Below are 26,631 nucleotides of genomic sequence, written 5' to 3' on the forward strand. Positions count from 1 at the left end.
ACCAGGAAGGCTTCTTGCCCCCCCAGTGCCGCGGTGAGGCTGGGCCGGTGCCCGCCGGCAGTGCCCCTTCCCCACCTGCGGCCCCTCGGCACGCCGGCGCTGTTTATAAAGTCCTTTTATTAAATTAATATAAAAATCTCTGTATTTACAGGGGGGTGGGGCACACAGGGGGGGGGGGGTGGACAGCAGGATGCCCCTTCCCGAGAGGAGCCCACCCATGTCCCCGTGGGCACCCTGACCCTCGTGCCACTGTGAGCAGCGACATGGGGATGGCCGTGGATTGTTGGGCACGGGGGGAATGAGGGTGGTGGCTGTGCCTGGGTCTGGGGGGTGGCAGAGGTAGCAAAGTGGGAAGCCCCAAGAGCTGGTAGGGAGGTGGGGGGCACAGGTAGGGTGGGGGGGCACCTGACCAGCCCCTGCCATGGGGTGTGTGTGTGGGGGGGGGGGCAGTGGCACTGGATTGAGGGTGCCCACCCCTTTGCTGAGCCCGGCACAGGGTGGGCAGCCCCTGGCACCCGCCACGGGCCCCTGTGGCACCTGGGGATGTGGAGGGGACCCCGTTTCACTGGCCCTTGGGAGCGTCATCAGCATTGTCGCCTTCGGGACCGGCCTCACGGGGCATGGGGTGGTGCTGGTGGCGGTCCCAGAGCTGGTGCAGGGCTGTGGTGTCGGGCTCGCCAGCGCCAGCGCTGGTAGTGCTGTCGCGGAAGCTGGCGAGTGGCGGGCGCACCTTCACCCCCTTGGCCGTCAGCGAGCCCTCGATGGCCTTGCGCAGCTGTGGGCAACCCAAAATGTGGGTAGGTGGCTCCGGCTGCCCCCCTACCCTGTGTGTCCCCCCCGCCATGCTGTCCTCCCGCTCACCTCCTTGAGGGACACCATGCCCACCAGCCGCCCGATGCTGGTGACGTACGCGTGATCCAGCCCCAGCAGGGAGAAGATGGTGTGGGTCTGCAAGGAGAGGGGGCTCAGTTGGGGGTTGGGGCAGGGGGATCTGGGTGGGGGGGGGTTGGTCCGGGGGTGTGTGGGTGCACCTTGTGCAGCGAGGTGTGCTCCACCAGCTGGAATGGTGCAGGGTCAATCTTGGCGCTGCTGAAATCCACTGTCTGGTCCAGCTGCTGCTCCTCCCACTCCAGGATCTGGGGGGAACAAATGCTGTCGGAAAGGGCGACGGGGTGCAGCCTCCCAGGGTGCCAGCGAAGCCCCCCAGTGCCCACCCAGCACTGTGGCAGCATCTCCCCCTCATCCTTTCCACCTCCCGCTGTGCCTCGGCACCCTGTTAGGATATCCCAGGTGTGGGAGGGTCCTGCCTGCCCCTACCCATCCCTCACCTCCGCCGGGGTCATCTTGTCACCCAGATCCATGTCCTCCTGCAGAAGAGTGAAGCATGAGCAGCCAGGCTGGTCAGCAGGCAGCATGCTGGCCTGGCAGCTGTGGCCAGGGTGCAGGCAGGGGTGGCAGGGCACTGGCAGGGTGCAGGCAGGGGGTGGCAGGGTGCGAACAGGGAGTGGCAGGGCGCAGGCAGGGCGCGGACGGGGGGGATGGGGATGGCAGGGTGCAGTGAGGCTGAGGGCAGGGTGCAGGCAGGGGCTGGCAGGGGTGGCAGGGTGCTGGCAGGGGATGGCAGGGCATGGCTAGGGTGTGCCAGGGCACAGTGAGGCTGCGGGCAGGGGGTGGCAGGGCATGGGTGGGGGATACAGGGTGCAGTGAGGCTGTGGACAGGGCACGGGCAGGGGCTGCAGGGCGCGGGCATGAGTGTGAGGGCACATTGAGGCTGCAGGCAGGGGGTGGGCAGGGCACAGGCAGAGGCTGCAGGGTACAGGCAGGGGTGTCAGTGCACATTGAGGCTGCAGGCAGGGCATGGGCAGGGGTTGCAGGGCACAGGCAGGGGTTGGCAGGGCACAGTGAGGCTGCAGGCAGCATGGTGGCAGCGACAGGGGAGGGCGCAGGCAGCACGTGCAGGCAGTGTGTGGGCAGGCTGCGGGCAGGGCACAGGTCACGTAACATGATTGGTTGAGAGGACACAGGTCACACCACGATTGGCCAATGTGGGACAAGGCAGGGTTGTGATTGGTGGGGGAGAAGGCAGGCTGTGTCGTGATTGGCTGGGCTAAATGGGACAAATCCCATGGCGGTGACTGGTGCTGTGATTCGCCAGGAGGATTTGGGACTGGGAGGATGGGTGTACACTGTGATTGGCTGAGCAGAATCAGGACACCTGGGATTGGCTGCACACTCAGGGGCCAAACACAATTGGCCAAGCGGAATCTTGTTAGGTGCTTGATTGGTTCAGAGAACCCGTGCTGGGCTCCGATTGGCCGAGAGGAGCCATGTCCAGCCTGTGATTGGCTGCAGCTTACCGTGATGGAAATGCGGACGTGTTTGGCCTTGCGATAGGCCATGCCCTGGGCCTGGCACCACGCGGGAGAGACGGTGTTAGGGCATGGCTGTGCTGCCACGGGCAGGGACCAGCAGGGTGGGATGGGATGGGATGGGATGGGATGGGATGGGACGGGCAGGGCAAGGGCAAGGGCAAGGGCAAGGGAAAGGAAGGGGAAAGAGGAAGGAAAAAAGGGGAAGGGGAAAAGGGGAAGGGGAAGGGGAAGGGGAAGGGGAAGGGGAAGGGGAAGGGGAAGGGGAAGGGGAAGGGGAAGGGGAAGGGGAAAGGGAAGGGAAGGGAAGGGGAAGGGGAAAGGGAAGGGAAGGGAAGGGAAGGGAAGGGAAGGGAAGGGAAGGGAAGGGAAGGAAAGGAAAGGAAAGGAAAGGAAAGGAAAGGAAAGGAAAGGAAAGGAAAGGAAAGGAAAGGAAAGGAAAGGAAAGGAAAGGAAAGGAAAGGAAAGGAAAGGAAAGGAAAGGAAAAAGGAAAGGAAAAAGGAAAGGAAAAAGGAAAGGAAAAAGGAAAGGAAAAAGGAAAGGAAAAAGGAAAGGAAAAAGGAAAGGAAAAAGGAAAGGAAAAAGGAAAGGAAAGGAAAGGAAAGGAAAGGAAAGGAAAGGAAAGGAAAGGAAAGGAAAGGAAAGGAAAGGAAAGGAAAGGAAAGGAAAAAGGAAAGGAAAAAGGAAAGGAAAAAGGAAAGGAAAAAGGAAAGGAAAAAGGAAAGGAAAAAGGAAAGGAAAAAGGAAAGGAAAAAGGAAAGGAAAGGAAAGGAAAGGAAAGGAAAGGAAAGGAAAGGAAAGGAAAGGAAAGGAAAGGAAAGGAAAGGAAAGGAAAGGAAAGGAAAGGGAAAAGGGTGGGCAGGGAAGAGGTGACAATGGGCAGGAATGTGCAGGAGTAGGAAGAAGTGGGAAGGGAGAGGCAGCGATGAGAGGGGGTGGTAGTGGGTGGGGTGGAGTGGGAGTGATGGGAAAGGATGGCAGTGGGTGGAAAGGGCCAGGCAGGGCTGGGCACTCACCTCAGTGGGCTCGGTGGCGGTGTTGGTGCAGAAGAGGTTCTTGAGGGCGATGCCGGTGTTGTCGGCAGTGCCAGCTGTGGGCAGGGAGGGGGGTGTCAGCGGGGGGGTGCAGGCAGGGGCCGGGAGGGCTGGGCACAGACTCACCCGGGGGGGACGTGACCAGGCTGCTGGGCACCCGCTTCAGCGCCGGCTTCAGGGGCTTGCGGGGGGCAGCGTGGGTGGGGGCGCCCGAGGAGGTGTCCGTGCTGATCTGTGGGGGGATGGGGTGGTGGGGGCTGGGCAGCGGGGCAGGGGGGCACTCTGGCTGGGCATCCCCCGAGGTGGCCACCCCCCTCACCTGGAAGCAGATGCTGGCTACGGAGAGCCGGTGCCCGTCCTCGGCCAGCGCCTTCTGCCGCAGAGCCTGGAGCCGGCGCTGGGGGCTGAGCTGGTTGCTGAGCAGGGCCCCCACCTGCGCCCGCTCGATGGAGCCCAGGAGGATCATGGACTCTGCCGGCGGCAGCGAGGGACCATGTTGGCTCCTGACAACTCCTTTGCCTCCCCCACACCCCCCACCCCATACTGGCACACCCCACAGCCGGGGCAGGTGCCGGGGCAGCAGCCTGCCCGTGTCTCACCAGCCGACTCCACCAGTGGCAGGCTCTTCATCTTGGTGCTGTGCAGGACGTGCTGGAGGTCCCGGTACTTGCAGTTGAGGGTGATGTAGTGGATGTCCCGCACCATGATGTCCTCCACCCGCACGTTGTATTTCCTGCCCGGGGTGGGTACGGGTGGCCTCGTGGTGACACCACTGCCACCGCCTTGTGCCTGGCAGGGGGGCTCGGGGACAGGGCAGGGGACACACACTCACTCGTGGTGGCCCCAGCCCAGCTCGGGGAGGTAGGGCAGCTTCTTGATGCGGATGATGCTGTCGTAGAGCGAGGGCTGGAGGCTCTGGGCCACGGCGTTGGCCAGGATGACGGCAATCATGACAGGCAGGATGTGTGAGATCTGTCCTGTCAGCTCAAAGACGATGACGGCCGTGGACACCGTGTGGGTGACGGCGCCTGACAGCGCGGCTGCCCCTGCACCCGTCCAGGGGGGACATGGGGATGGCTGTCAGGTGCTGCCCACTGGGCTGTGTCCCCACTCCTGGGACACTCACCACCACCTCAGCCCCAGGAGCACTCTGGCTCCTTGGAGCACCTCTAAGTGGTGGTGCCCCCATGCCAACCTGATGCTTACCCACCACGGCGTAGCCCCCAGGCACGATGCGGTAGATGTTGTTGTCGGTGTGGATGCCGTCGGGGAACCAGGCTGCCATGCTCTCCCCCACCAGGCGCCCAAAGGCTGCCCCTGCCCACAGAGAAGGGCTGGGAGGAGGCACAGGGGGCTGTCCCGGCACCTGACCCAACCTCATGCCCCCTCCTCTGCCTCAGCACTGCCGGGGAAGGGGATACCTGGGGACACCCATGGGTGTGCCAGCGTGGGCTGGCAGGCAGATCCCTCCTCCCACCATGCCCACACGGGGTACAGGAGCTCACCGATGACAAAGACAGGCATGAAGGCTCCGCAGGGCACTGGGATGGTAGTGGCCAGGGCTGACATCCAGAACTGCACAGGGGACACAGGCACCCATCAGTTGCCCCCTCTGCAACCCAGCCCTGTTTCCCACCCTGCTGTGCCCCATAGGCAGTTGACATGGGGCAGCCCCGCTCCTCCTGTGGGGCACCACATGCTGGTGACAACTGGGGGCACCCTGCCAGGACCTCCCTGGTGGCCCTTCCCTGGAGGCACCCTGCCAGGACCTCCCCAGTGGCACCTCCCTGGGAGCACAACCCCCCCCCCCCAGCACCTCCTGCCGGCACCTTGGTGGCCCCCAGCCAAGCCCTCTCTGATGGCATGTTGGCAGCACCCAGCTCTGGGAGCAGTCACCCAGTGCCTCCCAGTGTCACCTTGCTGGTGACAATCCAGCACCTCTCAGTGGCACCCTGGTGCTGGCAGGGCCCAGAGCCACCCACCTTCATGAGGATGAAGACGACGAGGGTGACGAAGATGTTGGAGCGGGGGTGGCGCCAGGCCTCCAGGATCCCCAAATACTCGAACTCATCGCTGAGCCCCTGCTTGGCCCATGTCTGGTTGTCAAAGAGAGTCACCAGGGTGTCCTTCTGGGTGAGCTGCAGAGGGGGGGTGGACACAGGGGTCAGCCATGGCCAGCAGTGGCCCCGGAGTGGGGAACCGGTGTGTCACCCCCTGGCAGGTACCTGCCCAGCCATGAACTGTCCGAAGCCGGGTGGGAAGGTCAGCGTGGAGATGAGCAGCGTCACCAGGGCAGGGAAGAGCAGGCGCCTGGCAGGGTGAGATGCAGTGGGGTGTGATGTTGGCGCACCCCCCCTCCCCAGCTCCACCGCCCGGGTGCCAGGGACCACCAGGCACCTACTTCTTCATGAGGAAGCGGTTGATGGTCTTCTGGCGGCGCATGAACTGCACGATCTTGCGGTTGAGGTAGACGAAGAGCGCACCCCCGAAGCCGCTGGCGATCCTGGGCAGAGGCAGGGGTGAGCACCCACACGTCCGCCATTGCCACCGCCATCGCCATCACCGCCATCACCGCCACTGCGGTGGGATGGGTGGCACGGCGGCCGCGCTCACCCGATGACGGCGAAGGCAGGCAGCTCCTGCAGGTCGAAGGGGAAGTCGAGGCGGAAGCGGGTCTTGAACAGCGCGGTGATGGTCTCTGTGGGGAGCAGTGCAGGTCAGTGGGGCTGGGGGAAGGGGGGCCCCTCAAACCCCCGCTCCCCCCCCAAACCAGAGGTACCTTCGTCTTTGTTCCAGACAGCGAGGACGCGGAAGATGAAGGCGCTGAAGGTGGCGGCGAAGAAGCCGCGCCAGTAGTTGCGGACGGCGAAGAAAGTGGAGGTGACCTCGATGCTGAAGAGGACGCCTGGCACCGGAGGGAAGCGCACGAGGGAGGCGGCGAAACCCAGGTGGGGCCCCGGCGCCTGGCATGCTTCCTGCCCCCAGCCCACACTCGTGCATGGCCCGCGGGGGGTCTGTCCCCAACGGACACTCTATGGGGTGATTCAAGGGCTTCCCTGGCTGGCAGCAGCAGGCACAGAGGAGGAGCAGGAGCCGGCGTGAGCGAGAGGGTAGCGCGGGGATGTAGGCAGAGACATGGCGGGTGGCGCTGGGGCGAGGGGCGCGCATACAGACAGACGGACAGACAGATAGATAGGGCAGCGCAGCAGGCAGAGGGCAAGGAAAGAGTTAGACACGTCACCAACCTACGGGCAGGGCTCAGCGGGGCCGGAGCTGGGAGCTCCCTGGAGCGCAGGGCGGCAGGGGAGAGGACGAGAGCAGACGTTACACCTCCGGGAGGATGGCGCCCGCTCCTCCCTTCCTCCTCCCCGCCGAGCAGCACTGCCCTGTCCCATGCCAGCCGTCCTGGGGGTCCTGCTTGCCTTGTCGGGCAGACCCTGGTGCCTGGGCGGGATGTGCGTGGGGGTTCGGGGGGCCCGGGGTGACCCTACCTCCGATGGGGGCGGCGAAGCAGCAGCCGACACCGACGGCGCAGGCGGCCGCCAGCATTTCGATGTTCCTTGCCTCATTCTGTGGGCGAGCTGGGGGTGAGCAGGCACTGCTCCCCCTCCCCTGCCCCGGGTGCTGCCAACCCTGCTGGGGTGGGGGTGGGGGGTACAGGCAGAGCCCCCCTGGGGCCAGCCTGACCCACTCACCTCATAGATGCCCCCAAAGAGGGAGAGGAAGCGGCTGAGCAAGGCGGCGCACATGCTGGCGATGTGGACAAAAGGACCCTGAGGGGACGGGGGGGATGAGGACAGTGTCCCCTGCCTCCTTTACCCCCCCCCCCCCCGCTCCCTGGCCCCTTGCCCGCCCTGCCCGGGGCACTGCCCTCACCTCCTTGCCCAGGGGCATGCCGCTGCCCAGGGCACATGTCAGCCCGATCACCTTGGCCACGAAGGTCTTGAAGGTGAGGTACTCCTTCAGCACCACTCCCCGCAGGATGGTCTTCATCTCAGGGATCCCTGAGCCTGGCACAGTGGAGACAGACCTGAGCCACATCCGTTGGAGGGGAAGACACTGGGGACCCCCCCCATCCCATAATCCCAGGGGAGTTCTGCAGTCCTGCACTGCCACAGGGAGACACAGGGGACAGTCTGCAGGAACAACCCCATGGTCAGGCAGGACACCCAAATGGATAGCTCTGTGAGGACCCCAGTGCCATAGCCCACTGGAGACCCTCTGAACACCAGCCCATAGCCTTAGGAAGACCTCCAGGACCCTCATCCCCATAGCCTAGGAGGATGTCCATCCCAGAGCCTCCAGGAGACATGCTGAAGATGCCCACAGCCCTGGAAAGACCCCAAGGGGCTCCAGCCACATAGCCCAGGAGACCATCTACCCCATAGCCCCCAGGAGACTCTGTGAATACCATCCCATGGCTTTTGGAGGACACTCAGAACCCCCAACTCCGTAGCTGAGGAAGACACCCATGCAGCTCCAAACCCACAGCCCCAGGGAGGAGATGCCCCATTACAGCAGCCCTCCCCCCTCCCCGCCCTGCCCTGGGTGCCCTACCCACAGCCTGGGGGGCGAGGATCTGGGTGAAGCCAGCTGAGAAGGTGATAAGCACGGTGGGGTAGGTGACCCAGGCCAGGTACTGCAGAAGCACGTTGGTGTCCAGGCCCCCGTACATCCACTTCTGGGCTGTGGGCACAGTTGGTGAGGCAGGTGATGGGTGGCAAGGGGCTTGGCATGGTCCTGTGGCACAGCCACATTCTTCACCCCCCACCCCCAACCCGTGAGCCCACCAGCACCTGCTCACCTTGGAGGCACGTGGCGATGGCGAAGTCCATGGCCCAGCTGACCAGTGCCATGACCAGCCCCAGAAGAATGAGGAAGACCCAGTCCTCGCCCACTTTGGAGATGAGGAACCGCTGGCACTGCAAGGCGCAGACTGAGGGCACAAGGGCAGAGTCAGGGCCAGGTGCCCCGGGGATGGGCACACTGTCTGATGGGGACACGAGCGCTCGTAACTGGTGACACTGATTCTGCACCATCGGCTGCAGGGGCACCACCATGCCCAGCCATCAAATCTGGGCAGGACCGGTGGGCTCTGGCTGTGCACAGCCACACACAATGCCACCGGGCACCAGCACAGCCTCCCTGGCACGGCCCCAGGCAGAGGGGCTGGGGGCCCCCTGGTCCCTGAGGCGTGCCCGGCTATTTTGGGCCATTGTGTCCCTGCTGCCCGCCAGGCAGGTGGCATTGTCCTCGGCGCCGGTGTCCCATGTCAGCTGGAGAAACCCTACCTGCTGCCAGCCAGGCGGGGTGGGCAGCCGTGCCCAGAGCACACACCGCCGTGGGGCTGTACCCACAAGTGTGTGTCATCCCCCCTCCCCGCCCCCCCAAACCCATGTCCCCATGACTGGTGACCCTTACCACGGCAGCGGACACAGCGGCCCTGGGTGTACTCCAGCAGCTCGGAGGGGCGGCGTAGCCGGCGGGTGCCCCCCTCCCCATGCCCCTGCTGCAGCCGCAGCCGGGCTGCCTCATCCTTGGCGAAGGTGCCCAGGTCCTGCGTGTAGCGCCCATACATCTGGGGGAGAAGGAGCGGGTGGGAGGTGTGAGCAGGGGGGTGCCACCCTGGCTCCCATGCCCAGGTGGGGAAACTGAGGAGGGAGACCAGTGGGCACGCTGGCATGGCCTCCCAGCATGAGGGAGGGGTGCCAAGCCAGAGGGCAGGCACCTGTGGGACCCCAGGGAGAGGGGCTGCAGTGTCCCCTGCCCCAGCTGCTTGCCAGGGTGTGGAAAAGGACCGGGCAGATAAGGTGTGCGGGGATTGATGGCAAGCGTTTCGCCCACGCACCCAAAGCAGGTAGCCTGCACCACTGGTACCAGTCCCGGGCCCTTCCCAGGTACCCAAGGGCACTGGGCTGGGCTGGGGAAGGGTGGGGAAGGGCCTCCGGCGGTGGGAGCAGAGCCAGCCTGGCTGGGAGGCACACAGAGGGCTGGTTTTCGGGTTGTGCTGGCATTCTGTGGACGCCTCCCTTTGGCATCGCTAAAAGCAGGGCTGGGTCTGTTCCCCTTCCTTCAGGAGGCAGGCTTGGCGGGCCACACCTGACACGAGCTGGCAGGTCTCAGCCAGCAGCAGGGTGGCAGGACGGTTGTGGGGAGCCCCAGTCCCGGGGGAGGGGTGGGGGGGGGGGGCACGTTTATCGCATCAGGCACATCCCTGCGCTGTGAGGAGGGGATCTGGGGAGCAAGGAGGTGGAAGGGACTTTGTGCCAATGTGGGGGGCACACCCTCTCCTCCTCCTGTACCTCCTGCCTGGCCACGGCACGTGGCCTGGAGCTGGCGGAGGAGGGGGGTAGCCCTGGCAGTGCCCCCTGTGCCAGCCAGGAGCTCTTTGTGCCCGTCCTCCCGACCAAGCCAGGGGCATTTGTCCCGTGCTGGCGGGCACTGCCAAGGACTTGGTTGCTTGGTTTCCGCCTCGCTCCCCCCCGGCATGACCTGAATGCCAAGTGCCAGAGGTTGGCACTGCACAAAGGGAGGCTTCAGGGCCACAGGGGCCTCTGCCAGGCTCCCACGTCGGGGCGACGTGAGCCCCATGCCGATGGTGTGCCCACCCGCCCTGCCGTGCCGGCACAGCGCGTGGCTGCCCGGCACAGCCACCCTCCTCCCCAGCACAGCCCACGCTGGCGCCTGCCGGAGGGGCAATGCCCTGGGTGGGCACCATGCTCAGCACGTGGGCAGCCCAAGCCCAGCTGCTGGCAGTGGTGCCCACCCCAGATGCCCAGGTCCCATTCGCACCTCTTTGGCCCGCTGGCACACGCCAGCTCCCCGCGGGGACAGCGTGAAGGTGCATTTCACGTGGGGCATCGCTCCCGCCCAGGTCCCCTTGGCAGGGAGCAGAGAGCAGCCAGAACGGCGCCAGGTGGATTCTCCACTGTCTAATACCCAGGTTGTGCTCAGCAGTGGGAGGGAGGGTTGGGGAGGCAGGCGAGGCGAGCAAGAAGCACATCCATTTCCATCACTGACCCATTCCCAGCATGGCTTTCCCTCCAAACTCCTGCTCAGCACGGGCCCAATGGCTCCTCACCCCACGGAACCGTGCTGGGCTGAGGGATGGAGCCGGGCGAAGATGCCGGCACAGCTGCTTTGAGGGCCGGATCCAGCATCGGCGGGCAGAGGAGGACCCCAGCCCCGCACGGGGCCCGGCGTTCAAAGGCTCCCTTCGGGGGAAGCTTGTTTCCTCTGGAAGGCGAAACGGGCCGGCACCCCAAGGAGCACTGTCCCCCTGCCAAGCCCCCGCCTCCCCCAGCCCCGCTGCAGCCCCACAGCCAGCACTGGTTGGGACTGGGGCACCCCCAGGGTGACTGCCCCCCAAATCCATTCCATACCCACCTCCTGGGGCTATGCCAGAGGCTGGCATGCTGTGCCCACGGATTGGGGCACATGGAAGGATGCCCAGTCTCAGGGATCTGGTCTGGATGGAGGGGATGGATGGGGATTTTTTTGCTCCCCCTCTGCCCTGTTTGCCACCACCTCCCTTGTAATTATGGGGATGCAAGCAAAGGGGCCGTGCCACCCCACTGCCCCATGCCACTCCACACCACCCCACTGCCCCTGTGCCACCCTGCTGCTCCATGATACGGCTCCACAGGCTGGCCATGGGACCCAGGGGAGGGGGGGGCATAGGTCAGGCAGCCCCAGCCGCCGTGCCTGCAGCCCTGGCACAGCCATAGGGCTGTGGTGGGCTCTCTCCTTCCTCCTCCTCCTCCTCCCGCTCGGGTTATTTTTCCACAAAGGCCTTTTGAAACACAAACAGCCCCAGGACTCCGGCCTCCGCCGCGAAGCAGCTGAACAATCACAGTGCCGGGCAGGCAGGGAGCGGGCACGGGGGGGGGGGAGTGGGGGGGAGCTGGCGGGGGGCACCCGGGGACACGGGCACGGGCCAAGGCCTCTATGTCAGTCCCGGGCTCCTGTGCTGCAGGCACCGGCTGCGCCGCAGCCCCCTGGCCATGCCAGGCCACTGTGCCCGCTGCGCCCAGGCGATGCTGTGCCCATGGCGGGTGCTGGCATCTGGTGCTGCCGTGTCCCCGTGCCACCCTGTCCCATAGCACCAAGCTCCATGCCCACCTCCACTTGGCCCAGGCAACATTCCCCCCCCAAACCGTGATCCTGGTGGGGCGATATTTAAAATTGGGGGGGGGAGGGGGGGGGAGGGGTCCCCTAGGTTGGCAGCAGGCAGGTGGAGGCTGGGGGTGGGGGGTGTGCTGTGTCACGCTGCCTGTCTTAGCCAGGCTCTAATCGCCCTGAGCGGCTCCACAGTGAACAAGGGCAGTTTGTCAAGCTTAATCCCCCCTACCCTGGGGGCCCTCTGCTTCCCGCCACAGCAGCCTGGCATGTGGGGGGCACTGGGGCTGGAGTGCACCCCTCACCCTTGACCCTGGGGGTTCTCACGGGCACTTTCCCAGTGTGGTGTCCCCAGGGAGGGACAGCTGTGATGTGGGGAGACTTCCAGGGCTGGGGCTGTGCCAGGTCCCAGTTGCACCATGGCTGTGACACCTCCGGACTGGTGAAATCTGGGGCGGGTTAAGGACGTGGCGTGGGGACGGGGCTCTTTGGGCACAGCCCTGCAGCCTGGCTGCAATACCCCATCTTCGGGCACGGGCAGCAGGAGCGGCTCCCAGGGCTATCCCCAGGGCGGTCCAGCTTGGAGCAGCCTGTGGTGGGCTCAGGCTCGATCCTGACCCCCCTGGCAGGTGTCCATGGTGGCTCGGATGCAGTGGGGAGGGCTGGGCACCCCTCCCTCCCTGCCAACAAGTGCCCAGGCGGCTCCCAAAAGCCAGGCGTGAGACTGTGGGGCAGGAGCCCGCACCCAGCCTCACCCATGAGCTCCAGGCGGTTTCATGAGCCTCACCACAGCCCAGAGGCCACAAGGATGGGTGACCTGGGGTGCCTGGAGCACAGGCCCTACCCCGCCCGGAGGAGAGGAGGCCAAAGTCTGCCAGCAGAGTGCCAGGCTGCCCTGATGCCAGCCCAATGTGCCTCTCCTCTCCCACGCTGCCCGCAGGCTCCTCCGCCCCGCGCTGCCCAGCTCTGCCTCTCTGCACACCCACAGCAGACACAGCACTGAGAGGGCCAGTCCAGTGATGGGGGGGGGGGGAACAGGCACCCTGCAGCTCTCATTGGACGGTGCCACACACCCCTGCTTGTGCCCCCAGCTGCTCCCTGGCTCACCCCTGCCCAGGAGGCACCATGGAACTGATAAGATCGTAGAGATGCTGGCACAGCCAGGGCTCCCATGGCCAGCTGGTGCCCTGCAGCCACCCAGCAGCGACAGGGAAGGGACAGCCTGGGGTGGGCGCTGCCAGGGACCCCAGGCAGGAGCTTTGCATGCTTAGAAAGATAATGTGGAGGGTGCTGGTGCACAGCAGTGCCCTAATGCTGCTCTGTGCCCACGTGCCAGGTGGACAAGCCTCAGTGGGGCTGGCCCCTCTTGCAGCAACTGGCTCAGGCTCTCAGCAAACTTGGGCAGCCCTGGGCATGGGTATCCTGCAGCAGCTCAGCCCCCCCATTCCCCTCTCTCCTCCCTGGCCCTGCCTGTCTGAATGCCTTTCCCAGGGCAAAGTACCCGTTTACTGAGCCATCCCGGGCACCGTCCCAAGCAGAGGGTAAGGGAGAAGCACCTTTGCTCGGGATGTCCGAGGGCTGCAGGCAGTGGAGGGGCTGTGGGCACAGTGGGGAGGGAGGACACCCCTGGAACAGCTGGGCATCTGGGTGCCAGCGGGGAGGCATGGGATAGGAAGGAATTGTAAACATGGGACTAAGGTTGCAGGCGGGGGAGATACGCTATCTTGGGGACAGAGGGCTGGGGACACAAAGCGCAGGGGGTGAAGGGTGCCTGGGCGGTGCCTCTGGGAGCCCCCACAGGGCGGGGTGACCCTCAGACCCTCACTGGGGTGATATACCCCCGCCTCCCCCAGTGTCGAGGGTGTCTTTTTGGAGGGGGAGATGAGATGCCTACAAAAGTCCTGCCCTGGGGGAGGGGGGGTCACTTGGGCTCCTCCACTGCAGAGTGACCCCCCCTGGCCCAGTGCCCTGCTCAGCCACAGCCCGTCAGTAGCACCCCAAAACCAGACACCGCAGAGCTCTCGGTACAGCCCCCCGAGTGGGGCAGCACCCCCAAACCGCCCATCTCCCTGAGATGCGCCACCGTGCCCAGTGCCCCCCCCCCGCTGCCGTCCAGTGTCCCGCGGTGCCCGGTGCCCCCCGGTGCCCCCCAGGTGCCCGGTGCTCCCCTCGATGCTCCCGCCGCACTCACCAGGGTCTGCTCATACTGCAGCGCCCGCTGCGCCTCGCTGTCCGAGGCCATGGTGCCGCCGGCGCCGCCGCTCCTGGCCGTGCCGGTGCCGGTGCCGGTGCCCACGGCGGCGGCCGCTGCTCCTCCCGGGCCGTGCGGGGCGGGCCCGGGGCACTGCCCGGGGGAGGGACCGGCCGCGCTCCGCCTCCGGCGGCAGCGCCCGACCCCGGCAGCCAGCGCCGAGCACCGGGCAGGGGGTACCCGGCCAAGGGGCTCTGCCCTGCCGCGGGGTCCCGTCCGCCCCCGGCCTTTGCCCACAGGTTCCCCAGCTGAGGATGGCACTCGTGGGCAGCCGGTGGGTGCAGGAGGGTTGGGGGCGGTAAAAGCTGGCGGGGGGTGGCGGTGGGTACAGCTGCCTTTTGGGACATGCTGCTCCCTCTTCCCGCTGGCACACGGGCCTGGCTGATCCCCGCTTCCCTGTGGCTTCTCCCCGGTGGGATGTGGGCAGCAAGGCAGGGGCAGGGAGAACCGTGCTGGGGTACTACGGGTAGCCAGCCCCTGGGATCCTGCCCATGCCCAGGTGGGGGTCAGGTCTAAGGGCAGAGTGCCCAAGGCCTTGGCATTGAGGGCACAGGGAGACCCACAGGTGGCAGCACACCTTGGCAGCGTGGGGGCTCACCAGAGGTATGCCGAAGCTGGCAGGGAGCTCGTCCTTACCGTGGTGCCGCTCAGTGCCCTGGGACTGCCAGCCCCACGAAAGGAAGGTGGGCTCCACTCTTCGCTGCCAGACCTGCTGGGCAGCAGCAGCTCAGCCCTCTCCAGAGGGGCAGACGGGCAAAATTTGGCACCAGCAATCCTTGGGCGAGGCGCTCTGGCATGGCAGGCTGGCTGCCGGGACCTCGGTCTCACTGCCACCACGGGCTCGGGCAACCGGGGCGGTTGGCAGGGCTGAGCTCTTCCCCGGGGCACCGTGTGGCACCGTTGTGGCAAGGACTGGGCGCAGGGAAAGATGGAGCTGTGGCACTGCCGGGCTGGTGCCGCGGGACTGGGAACAGGCTAGTTCTCACCGCCCGGGTACCACCCTCCGCTTTGACGTTGGCACCCCCAAGGGTGGGTGACGATGGCAGGGCTGGGAGGGCTGGGACATGCCCTGCGCCAGCTGGAGAGGGTTCATTGCCGGACACGAACCGGTTTGAGGCAGGGAGGTGATAAAATGGGCTGCCCGCTCATTGTGTCCCCAGGCACGGAGCTCCCTCCTGGCTTGTCAGCCTCTGGCAGTGCCCTGTGGCAGCTGGGACGCTCATCCGGAGGGGCAGCCCCGTGCCAGGACACACGCTCTGCCTGCTGCCACCAGCGTGTCCAGCCGCAGGCCACCAGCACGCCGCAAGGCCACCGCGGGCACAGAGGCCCTGCTGGCACAGGCACCCGCATGGCCGTGCACCGGGCAGGACACCAGAGCTCTGCACCAGCCCAGTATGCCCCAGTACCATCCTCGTATTGCCCTCCCACTCCCCCAGCCCAGTCCCGTGTGACTGCATAGGCTAACACTGTCCCAGGACAGCAGTGCTGTCCCAGTAGAGTCCAGTTTACTTCCCCTACAGCTCTGGCACTGTTCCAGTATAGCCCAGTACAGCTCTGGTGCTGTCCTGATTATTCCAGTGCATTCCAGCACAGCAGCAATGTCCTTAGAGGTGCCCCAGTCCCCCAGATTGGGGGCCTAAGGGCAGGTGCCAGCTAGTCCCAATGCAGCTCTACTGGGGTAACTGGGGGAGCCCTGCTCCAGAGCACAGGGCCTGGCACTGGGATGGGCAGCTGTGTGACACCCCATCCCTGGGCACTCAGCTCACTGCGGGTGCTGCAGGCACAGGGCCGAGGAGAACTCTTCATGCCACGGTAGAGGTACAGGGGACACCTGGTCCCTGCCCAGCCATAGGGGCAGGCAGGGCTGGCACTGCAGCCGCAGATGTGGGCACAGGTCACTGTGCTGGTCCCCTCTAGTGCTACCCTACATGCACCACACCACAGCCCACCATGGGTGCCCCCAAGCCCAGCAGCAGTTCCCATGCCCCATGTCCCCCCAAATAGTTCCCCACAGCATTGCGCACCCCCAAAACCGGCAAGGCCAGGGCCTGCAAATCCCAACAGAGCCCAGCACAGGCTGCTGCTGTCAGGAAGAGGCAGGGAGCCGGGTGGGCAATATTTCTGGTTTTAATAAATACATCGGGACCCCCCGTCCCCCATAAATTACGTGACGAGCCCGGCCAGGCCAGGGCAGGCGCAGCGAGACGGGGGCTGGAGGGATTTTACACTATGTACAGGGTGGGCCTGATGCCCGCTGTGCCTGCTGGCCTGGGGGGGCTCGGACAGGGATGGTAGCGGGTACCCCAGCCTCTGCCAGCCCAGCCACTACCATGAGTGGGCAGGGCAGCCCTGGCATTGCAGCCATGCCCAGACAGGGTGCCCAGGCTGGGCACCCAGCCGTGTCCATCCCACCGTGCTCCTCTGTGCCCCCCGCCCTGCGCGGGGGGCATGGGTGGTGGGGATCCCCCCCTCACACGGCCACCCAGGCCTCACTGCGCTTTTGCCCCACTCTGGGCAGCGGTCACTGCTCAGCGGCTCCACACCTCTGCCCTGGCATCATGGACCTTCTCCCGCGCATCCGAGGGGGCATCGGGGACTGTGGGGAAAGCAGGGCTGAGAGAGGGGTACAGTGGGTGCCAGGAGGGTGCTTGGGTTGACCCCAGCTGTGGTTTGGCACCCGGGGGAAGTTGGGGAGGTGCCCAGGCCAGAGCAGGGCATTTAGGGGAGCAATGACCCCGTGTGAGCGCTCACACTCACCCCGGCACTTGGCGCAGCAAGGGTTGTCCCTCCTGCTGGGGCTGGCACAGGCAGCCGGTGGGCACTCCTGACGCTGGCAGTGTGTCTCCCCTGACTGTGAGGCAGAAAAGGCAGCTCAGCACTTGGGTTGGGGGCACTAGGAGCTCTTCAGGGTGCAGAGTGGCCCCAGGGATGCTCTTCTGCCCATCCCTGAAGCACTGAGGACTAGCACCTCCACTACTGCTCCAGGTCTGGCACACTCACCACACACCAGCACAGGATACACTTCATTTCTCCAAAGGGGGGCACAGAGGGGTGCCAGCTCTCATTGTTGAGGTACCAGCGACGCCCGAAACGGCATGCCCGGGGCCCGTCTGCCTGCATGGTGTCAGCCAGCTCGGGGACACCCTTCTCAGGGGCTGTGGGAAAGGGCACTGGGAGGCTGCCAGCCTATGGCAGCATCTGTGGCACACAGGGGCCGTGCCAGGAAAGCAGAAGTCAGGAGCAGAGGGTGTAGGTACCTGGGCACTGCTTGCAGCAGTCAGAAGGGTTGGCACGCACGGGGTTGGCACAGGTGAGCCGTGGGCACTGCACCTTCTCGCAGTGCACTTCGCCTGTGCTGCCCTGTGGGGAGCGTGGGGGGTCTCACAGAGAGCAGGGGGTGTTTGATACACAGGCATGTGCCCCCCTTGTTGTTGCTGTGAGACCCCGCTACAGTGCCCAGCAGCCGAGGGCACCTGCGAGTGCTGGGGCAGCTCTGACCTCAGAGCAGATTGGGGGTCTGGGGGGAGACAGGGACCTGTACCCACCTTGCAGGTGCAAATGGCACATTTGATGAGGCCAAACGGGGGTACGACAGGGTGCCAGCGGGTGCCAGAGCCTCGCCAGGTCTTGTCCCCATCGAAGTAACAGCCTGGGAGAGGAAGAGGAGGAGGAGGTAGGCCCAGCCCCGGTGGGGAGGCCAGGGGAGGACCTGCACCCCCAGACTGTACCTGCTGCGACTCACCCTCGCTGCTGTCCCGTGCCCGCTCCAGCTTCAGCTCTTCCTTCCCAATCTTCTTCTCTGCAAGGAAGAGGGAGGCCAGGCACAGACGTGCATAGGCTCAGAGGGAGCTCACACACCACCCCCCCATGTACCTCCCCACTCCCCCAGCTCCCTGCCTGGGACCCCCCAAACCCCAGGTACCTTCACAGATGGGGCAGCACAGCTCCTCAGGGTGCACCTGGCGGGTACAGTTGAGGGGCTGGCACAGGATGGGGTCACAGATCACTGTGCGCTTCTAGGGGCAGCAGATATGGGCTACATTACGGGGGGGGAGCAGGGCTGACATGTCCTGCCCCCCCAGCTTGCCCTCCACCCTGACCCGTACCTGGCAGCTGCAGATGGAGCACTTCTTGTCATAGTCAGGTGCCCAGCGGGTGCCATGTGCCCGGTGCTGCCCCTCAAAGAAGCAGGAGTTGGGGTCCTTCTTCAGCTGCTCCAGGTCCCTGGTCTTGGTCCCCTCAGAGACCTCGGTGTCCCCCGGGGCTAGCCGTGTCCCTCCTGCGTGACACCGGTTGGGGATGTGCACCTGGGTGGGGGCATGGGGCAGGACTGTTGGCACAAGGCAGGACCACCAAAGCCCTGTGCTTCCCCTGCTGATGCCCAGCTGTCCTCCATGGCCAGACCTGATGGATTAAGCACCCACAACCACAGAGCACACCACACTGGGCTTCTGGACTGTGCCATGGCATGCCCTCCATCCCGTCCCTTTCCAATCCCACTCTGGGCAGTGTCACCTGGCTGGAGACCCTGGGCAGTGGTGGGGATGGGGGTCCTGTCCAGGTAGAGACATACCCGTCCCCTCATCTCCCCGTGGGGGTGGGCTTTGGTGCTGACTTGCAGGAAAGCAGTGCCCTGGGCCAGGTGCTGCAGCAGGTCGGCATCCAGGTCCTTCACCACCCCCTGAGCCTGGGGGAGAGAGAGAGGAGCACAGGGTGGATGGGCATGAGGATTGACCCAGCCCCCACCATAGGGTGCCCCAACGCGGTGCCCACCTCACCTCACTGCTGTAGAAGCCCTTGAGCAGGCGCTTGTGCTGGTGGGGACGGGTGCCCATCTCGCCCAGCTCGGCCACCCCGTGCAGGTGGGCACTGATGGTGCCGTCGGCTGGTCGGCCCAGCCCTGCCACTGAGATCTCATAGTGCAGGTGACAGTGCTCATCCAGGGACAGCCAGGCGTGTCCCCCAGCCCCACTGCCCACGGGGGGAGACACCAGCTGTCCCGCCAGCGCCACAGGCATCTCTGCACACAGACAGGGGTCATGGGAAGTGGAGGGTGGGAGGGGCTATGTGTAAAGTGGGGGCTGCCCCACTACCCCCCCATTACCACTCCCAGTGTCCCCTGGGTACCTGTATAGCGTACGAGCAGCCCACTGTAGGGCAGGGAGATGATTTGTCCCCTCAGTTCTCCCTCCACCCAGTCCTTGGTGGCCACGTTGAGGAAGAGCTCATTCTGCAGCAGCATGTGGGCATCGCGGGCACTGGGGCTCTGCCACGTGCCCTGGGCCTGTCACCGGCAGGAGACCATGCAGTTTGGGACAGGGACTCACCCAAAACCCCCATGCCATGCTCCCCCCAGTGGCACCCAGTGCTCACCAGCCCATCCTTGTAGCTGGGTGTCATGTCAAACAGGATGTTCCTCTTGCTTTTCCGCCGGGGTTTGGTCTCCAGTGTGATGCCCACCACCTCGCTGGCAGTGCCCACCACTTGCACCTGCGGGCATGGTGCCAAGAGGCAGCATCGAGTCAGGAGGGGAGATGCCCCTTGCACCCCCAGAAGGGAGGCAGGTACCCCCCGCTTACCTGGTACTCCAGGGTGCCGTTCTCATGCAGTGCCAGCTTGGCTGAGCCCACAGCTCCTGTCTTGGTGGGCAGCAAGGCATCCGCTCCACACAGCACGCTTTGGATTGCTTCAGCCCAGGGAGAGAGGCACAGGGAAGGTTGGCATGGGGGGTACAGCCACCCCCCCTGCACCCCAGGGTGCCTGTCCCATGCTCACTGTCACAGCTGCGGCGGGTGGTGATGGTGCCCACCAGCTGGCGTGGGTGCCGGCCCTCCGTCTCGGCCACGATGCGGAGCTGGCCCTGCACCAGCCACTGCAGCTCACGGGCAGACAGCTCGCTCAGCACCTCTGCGAAGTCGGGGTCCTGCCGGGGAGGGGGGCACGGGGCTGCAGCTCAGCCTTGCACAGCTGGCACTGTGGCTGCCAGGGCACGCGGGGAACCAGGCGGCTTTACCTCCATGGTGATGTTGGCACGGACCTCCCGCAGCGTCTGGCCTTGGTGCAGGATGCGAACCCGCAGTGGGACCCAGGGGGATTCTGGGCATGGCAGAGGGGGTTGGACCTGCTAGACTGGGGGCCTGGAACTACTGTCTGCCCCCCAAACCCACAAAACCCTCCATGCCCACCACCCCCAAACCACTAAGCCCTACCCCCCCCCACTTGCTTGCCAGCTCCCTGTCCTGTATGCCTGGGCTCCCACATACACCATGAACCCACATTCACCCCCCCCAAACCCTCCACCCAACCCACACCCCATCCCTATCCTTCTGTACCTTGTACCCCACATCTTCCAGCGCTCTCCAGCCCCACAGGCCCCAAATCCCACCCAACCCCCACACCACACATGGCCCTTATACCCACACTGAGCTCCACATGCAGCCCCCACACCGCCCTGACCCCACAGGCACTGACCCACACATTCTGAGACAGACACACACACACTATGCACCCCCCACCAAAGTCCTACACAGCCCTCCCCAGGCAGCACCAGGCCCCAGAGGGTGCCCATGCCCACCCTCACCCCCCATGCCAGGCTCCAGCAGCCCCCGGGCCATGAGGATGAAGTGCAGATTGTTCTCAGTGTCACTCAGCGTCAGCATGGCCATGCCACCAGCACCCAGGTGAGCGGGGTCCGACGAGGTCAGGATGGCACCAAACGTCTCTGAGTGGGGAGAGGGACCATGAGGGGCATCCCAAGGGGCACCCAATGGGTAGGCACACAGGTGCCAGCCTTACCTGCAAAGAGTGCCCGGTGCTTGAGGATGTGCCCATGGACTTCTCCAGAGGGCTGCGCCCGGGTGACAAGGGACACACGGAGCTGCTCCCCGTGCAGCAACTGGACGTTGGCCTTGGACACCGTTCTCCACATCCCACAGAGCTGCAGGAGAGGGCAGGGCTGGGCAGGGTCCGGGGGGCACCGCACACACTGAAGAGGAAGGGGCACAGCTGTGCCCCCCATCCCACCCTCCCCAATCCTCTCACCATGCCATCCTCGGGGGCAGCGCTCTTCTGCACGGGGTGTTCGAACAGCACGTTGCCCTCAGGGTCACTGAACCGCACCCGGCTCGGCCGCCCCAGCCTGTGGGCACCCAGGGTGGGGGGGGTCAGTGAGCAAGGCCCCCCCCGACCCAGCACCCCCTCCCCTGGCACCACCCATGGGGCTGTCCAAGACCTGCTGTCCCACCGTGTGCCAGCTTGGCACAGGTCCCCTGGGCTCCCCGGCCCCCCAAGCTGGCACCGCGCAGGAGGGGGGGTCCCTACCGGGAAAGGCAGCGGGGCAGGACCCGCCAAACTCTTGGGCCCGGCTGTAAATTAGGAGCATTTTCGGCTCAGTTTGGCTCCCCGCGTTGGAGCTGGAAATTAGTCACCACTTTACTATGCAAAGGGGCCGGTTAGCGAGGAAGCGCAGCAGAAACCGGAGCGGCAAGGAGGGAGGGAGAGGAGAGGCTCTGCCGCCGGCGGGCATCCGGGGAGGACACCAAGGCACGGATGGGGGGCACCAGCGGCAGCGCCCCGTTGGCGCTGGCCGGCAGAGCCCGTGGGGGAGCGCGGCGCCTCTGCCCCGCTGCGCCCAAGTCCTCTGCGGAGCCCTGGAGCTGTTCCCATTTGTTCCCGCTCCAAACCTGGAGGCGAAGGGGTGAGGCCGGGCCGGCGCTGTGGGTGTGCCGAAAATCCCGGCTCCCCGCTCACGCCAGACCCTCAGCACATTGCCCCCATTCCCCAAGTCTCTTGCCCTGCTAAGGGAACACTGTGGCACCGCGGGGGCACATCAGAAGGGAAACTGAGGCACGAGCATCACCGCATCCCCCTCCCACCTTCAGCCGTGGGGTGCCTGGTGTGCCAGCCTGGATGGGGGGGGGGGAGGGGGGGGGGGAGGACTCACCGCTCGTAGCTGATGGAGAAGAGCAGGTAGGAGCGCAGCAAGGTGAAGCGAGCCTTGGCCACCGCGCTGGACGTCGGATGCCATGGCTCTGGGCCGCTGGTCAATAATGCCACGAACTCTGGGGAGGGGATGCCAATGATGGCAGGGGGCTTGGAGGTGCCCAATGCCACTGCTGCCCACCCACCCAGGCATGTGACTCACCTGTGCGGGCATCGTCACGGGCCAGCCCCTCAGAGCTGAGGTAGGAGCGGTCATTGTAGGGCTTGTCCAGGTCATCCTCCTTGTCCTGGAAGTACTCGAAGGTGTCGAAAGGGGGTGCAGAGTTCTTCTCCGGAGGGCCTGGCAAGGTTGGTATGGGGTAGGCACAGGGGAGGAGACCAGTTCACAAGGGTCCTTGGGCTCAAGAGCTTGGGGGCAATAATAACACCCCTCACCCCCCCACCACCACCCTGAGATAGACCAAGATGAGCCCTGCAAATTGCGGTGGGGCTGTGTGCTGAGGTGCTGGGGGCACACGGGATGCAGGCAGACAGGTGGGCAGGGTGCTTAGCTCTGTGTACACTCTCTGCTCCCCTCCCAGGAATTCGTGGACGGCTGTGCCCATCAGGGCTTCCCCCTGCCCAGCACTCGCAGGCAGCCCCCAAGGGCACCAGAAACCCCAAAGCCAAAGTGGACAGCCCTATTTTGGGGGTGTGATGTGCTCAGTGCCCCTTTCCCCGTGCCCACGGGGGACCCTGTGTTTGCAGGAGGGTGTCCCTGCAGGGAAGCACCCCCAGCCTCACCTTTGGGGCAGGTGTGGCAGCAGTGCCCGGGCAGCAGCGTGGCCCGGGGGCAGGTGGGCACCGGGCAGTCCTGCTTCATGTTCTTGCAGTTCACTCTCCCCGCTGGCTTCCCCCGCCGGTTTCTCTGCTGCGGGGGTGAAGGGGGTGAGCCCGGGAGAGCCGTGCCAAGGTGCGCTCCCCGCTCCCCCGCTCCAGCTCCCGGCACAGCCCGGCTCCCCCCATTTCCCCCCCAACTCCGTCCTCCTCCTCCCCATCCCGGCCCATCTGGAGCCCCCGTGGGCAGCCCGGACACCTTGCGCAGCCCCCAGCTGCCTGTACGGCAGCCAAACTCAGCCCCCCTCCCCCTGCCCAGCTGTGTGCGGCCCCTCCAGCCCCGGCCTCGGGGGGCTGTTCGGAGGGGGGCGAGTGGGGAGGGAAGAGGCCGGGGACCATCCCCGAGCAAGAGGAATGAAGCCTGATCCTTTAAGCCCCCCCCTTCTCCTCCCCAGTCCCACGGGGGGTGGGGGACATCCAGGTGTCCAGATGGCTGGAGAGATCCCCGCTCCCCTTCTCCATAGGGCGAGGGTGTATGTATGTATAGAATGAAGGCGTCGACCTCCTCCACCCGCCCCCCCAATCGCCAGCCCCCTCCCCAGCGGGGCCGGACCCTGGGGGCTCCCCTGGGGAAAGGGGGGTCCCGGGGCACTCACCGGCTCGCAGTGGCAGATCACGCAGCGCATGACCCCGAAGGGCTCCCCCAGGTCCGGGTGCCACGTCTCCTCCAAGGCATAGAAGTGCCCCCCGAAAGCACAGCCTGCCGAGACACCCCCCGAACAACCCACCCATCCCCCGGTCACCTCCGGGCCGCAGGCACCCCCCTGCCGCAGCCCCGGACAGCGGCCGGCACCGCCCCTCCGCCCGCTGGGCACGGCGGCCGCTCCCGGTGCCGGTCCCGGTGCCGGTCCCGGCCAGCTGGGGGGGGCTGAAGGGGGGGGCGGGGGCCGGAGCGGGTCTCGGGGTGCAGGAAACCCCGGGGGGGGCAGGGAGGAGGGGCTGTGCAGGCATGCGGTGCACGGACGGGGTGCGGGTGGCAGGGGAGGGGATGCACGGAGAGAGATGCACGAAGAGGGGGGTGCGGCGGCGGTTTGGGTAGGACGGGGGGTGTCCGGAGAGGGGAGGAGGTGGGGGGGGGGGGGGGCCGCGAGGGAAGGAAAGAAGGAAGGAAAGGGGGGGGGGGGGGGTGGGAGGCTCCTACCTGCCGCCCCCCCGGGGGGCAGCGGGTCCGTGTCGGGCCGGATGGGCAGGGCGAGCTTGGGGCGGGCGGCGCGGCCGGGCAGGAGCAGGAGCGGGAGCAGGGCGAGCAGCAGCGGCAGGGCGGCGCGCATGGTGCCGGCCGGCCGGGGCAGGCAGGCGGCCGGGGGCGGGGAGGGGGGGCCGGGCGCTGCCTGTCGCTGCTGCCGCCGCCGCCTCTGCCCGGCCGCCGGCCCCGGCTCCGCTTTATAGGCGGCGGCATGGGCAAGCGGGAGCTGCGAGCCCTGTGCAAACAAAGGGCCCGCTAATGAGGCGCAGGCAGCGGCCGGCCGGGGGGGGGACGCACCCCCGCTGCGCTCCGACCCCCCTCCTGGGTCCCAGCACTGACACCCTCGCAGGGAACCGGCCGGCCTGCGGAACCCCGGGATACGCAGCTCCCCTGCCGGGTCTGGGGTACCCCCGGATTTGGGGTGTCCTGGGGAGCCCCCCTCCCCCTATTCATTGCTCGCCCACCACCCGGGATCGAGGTGCCTCCGGTATAGAGCATCCCCATTCTCATACCAACCCCAGGCCACGGGGTACCAGAAGGATGCCTTCATCCACATCCTTCAGACATCTTGGGGACACCCGCCCTACCCCTCCCCCCCACCCCCCCAACATCCAGCAGGATACAGGACACCTTGGGGTATTCCTGGGCACTGGGCAGACACAATACGCCCCCATCCACGTGTTCCCCCAGGACATGACCCTCCCAGGAGCCCCCCCATCCACATAACCCCCTCTGGAATAAGGCATTTGTGGGACACCCCAATTCAAATGGCTCCCCTCCATCCATATACTCTGCCCTGCCATGGGGCATCTCAAGGGCATGGGGTATTCTGGGGGCTGCCCCTCCACACAGCCCACTTTCAGGCATCAAATCCTCACTCCCCTCCTAGGGCTCATTGGGGTCCCCAGGCATGGGACACCTTGAGGACTCCTCCACCCAGGCCCTGACAGGCTACCGGGAACCCCTAGGACATGGGGCACTGCAGGGTCCTGGCCATCCACACAGCCCCCTGTGGCACATGGACCACCTGCAGACCTCTCCCGTCTCACCCAGCCCCTCCCCAGGACATAGAGATCCGCCATCCACTCAGCACCTCTGAGCATAGGCCCCCAAAGCACGTTCCCCTGCCAAATCCACACCACACCCAGCAAAGTTGCATGTACCCCACAGCTTGTGCCCTTGACATCCCCAAATCCTTCCTGCTGCTACCACCCTGGGCAGAGGAAGGCTCCAGAATGGGACCCCAGGCTCCTGCCCAAGGGAGGCAGAGGCTCCTGGGGGGTCAGGAGCCTGGATGCCTGGTTTCCCTTGCCCAGGGAGGGGGCAGCTGGGGAGCAGGCTGAGAGAGCAGCACCCAGCACCAGTCCTGCTCTTCACCCTGTGTGCCCAGACTGGTGAGGGCCGTGAGCAGACACCATGGAAAAGCCTGGGGAGAGCATCATCCAGCTGGGGAAACTGAGGCACGCACTGTGTGGATGGGGGATGGTGGTGGGGAGCAGGTCTGGCATGTGGTACCCGTGTCCCTGCTGTGCCACCCCTGCCGAGGGTGGCAGGGGGGGTGCTGGGTGGCGGGTGCTTAGCGGGCAGGCGCCCAGGCAGGGGAAGGCGGGTGGGGAAGGGAGGAGGGGGAAGCGCAGAGCTGCCAAAATCAACTCCGGGCGGTACAAACACCCGGCCAGCTGCACGGTGTAGCTAGGGAAACACGGCACAGCTGGAGCACAACAGGCCCCTGCCTCCCCAGAAGGCTCCTCCTGGGCCTCCCCGCAGCCCGACAAGCGCCTGGGGGGGCTGCAGCCCACTGCCCCGTGCCCCTGATGCCAGCCTGCATGGGGTTGCCCATCCCTGGCTCACCCACAGTCACCCCCGTCCCCTTCCCTGCCACGGTCTGGCACGTGTCCCCACGCAGCGGGCACCTCTCCTGGGGAGGGCAGTGGGTCGCGGGGGCTTGGCCGTGCTGGGGCCCTGCCCAGACATCCTGGCAGGAGCTGGCACCGGGCAGCGAGGAGCAGCCGGGTTTCCCCCGTCGGGATGGCTCACTGGCATTGCCAGGGCTGGGGCACTGCCAGGGCCCCGGGCATCCCCCAGGCGCGGCTGTGCCCAACGCTTGTGTCTTCTGCAAGTGGGTGCCGTGCCTGGCAGTGTGGCACCCCCCATCCCGGTGCCCCCCCCCCCCCCGCCCCGCCCCGGGTGGTGCCACCAACCTGTCCCCTCCTCTCAGTCTGGGTGTCCCGGGGTCTGGCAGCATGGCAGGCAGGGGAGGGCTGGGGTCTGCGTGCCTGTGCCAGCGTCGCTGCACGGTGCCCGCTGCAGCACGGCAGCGGCCCTGGGGGACAGCAGGACGCGAGCGGGGCTGCGCGTTGAGGAGGCGGGTGATGGCTCCCAGCTGCCCCGACGGTGCCAGGAATCCGGCGCTGGCTCCGCGCACCCAGAGCTCGTCACAGTCTCCTGGCTCAGCCGCGGGACGTGGGGAAGTGGTGGAGGAAGCTCCCTCCCCTTTCCCGGGGAAAGGAAGGAGAGATGGAGAGTCCGCCCGGCTGTGGCCCTCAGAGTGGGGGGAAACTGAGGCAGGGGGTGGCAGCCTGAGGGAGGGGGGGGTGCTGCAAGGGCGGTGTGCTGACATGGGGCCTGGCAGGGTGGGATGGTGCCAGGCATTCCTGCCCAGGGACGTGGGGACATGCAGACAGGGAGGAAATGGATGCCCCAGCCGTGCCTGGGTTTCCCACATCCGCAGCCCTGGCTGTCCCCTCAAAATGCCAAGGGGTGTCCCCAGGCGAGGGGCAGAGAGAAGCTTGCCAGAGCCCCAGAGGTTCCTGGGGGGGGCGGGGGGGGGGGGGGGGGGGGGGGAGGTGGTGCCA

General features: G+C 66.1%; 2 protein-coding genes across 2 annotated transcripts; both read right to left on the bottom strand.

The window, feature by feature from the left end:
- Positions 1–98: 98 nt before the first annotated feature.
- Positions 99–8,982, bottom strand: CLCN2 (chloride voltage-gated channel 2; the record flags this gene model as incomplete). The annotated part of the gene is made up of 23 exons (XM_084267197.1): positions 99–775; positions 862–948; positions 1,032–1,136; positions 1,329–1,367; positions 2,358–2,408; positions 3,387–3,460; positions 3,531–3,636; positions 3,724–3,875; positions 4,004–4,137; positions 4,237–4,450; positions 4,611–4,721; positions 4,910–4,979; positions 5,387–5,542; positions 5,630–5,714; positions 5,806–5,907; positions 6,018–6,102; positions 6,184–6,309; positions 6,896–6,974; positions 7,100–7,177; positions 7,281–7,414; positions 7,962–8,090; positions 8,209–8,340; positions 8,826–8,982. 23 exons carry the CDS (start codon positions 8,980–8,982, stop codon positions 563–565), a joined length of 2,619 nt encoding a protein of 872 aa, XP_084123323.1. The 3' UTR covers positions 99–562.
- Positions 8,983–15,902: 6,920 nt separating this feature from the next.
- Positions 15,903–23,861, bottom strand: CHRD (chordin; the record flags this gene model as incomplete). Its single annotated transcript, XM_084267358.1, has 23 exons — positions 15,903–16,369; positions 16,531–16,624; positions 16,774–16,928; positions 17,031–17,133; positions 17,319–17,422; positions 17,516–17,572; positions 17,696–17,789; positions 17,880–18,080; positions 18,347–18,460; positions 18,552–18,793; positions 18,901–19,057; positions 19,147–19,263; positions 19,353–19,459; positions 19,549–19,696; positions 19,787–19,869; positions 20,354–20,494; positions 20,569–20,710; positions 20,815–20,911; positions 21,716–21,833; positions 21,917–22,054; positions 22,498–22,624; positions 23,187–23,290; positions 23,732–23,861. The coding sequence occupies 23 exons, from the start codon at positions 23,859–23,861 to the stop codon at positions 16,302–16,304; spliced, it is 2,841 nt and encodes a 946-aa protein (XP_084123484.1). The 3' UTR covers positions 15,903–16,301.
- Between the last annotated feature and the right edge of the window lie 2,770 nt (positions 23,862–26,631).

Source organism: Gallinula chloropus (assembly GCF_964237585.1).
Source record: "Gallinula chloropus genome assembly, chromosome: 8".
In the NCBI taxonomy this organism is placed as follows: Eukaryota; Metazoa; Chordata; class Aves; order Gruiformes; family Rallidae; genus Gallinula; species Gallinula chloropus.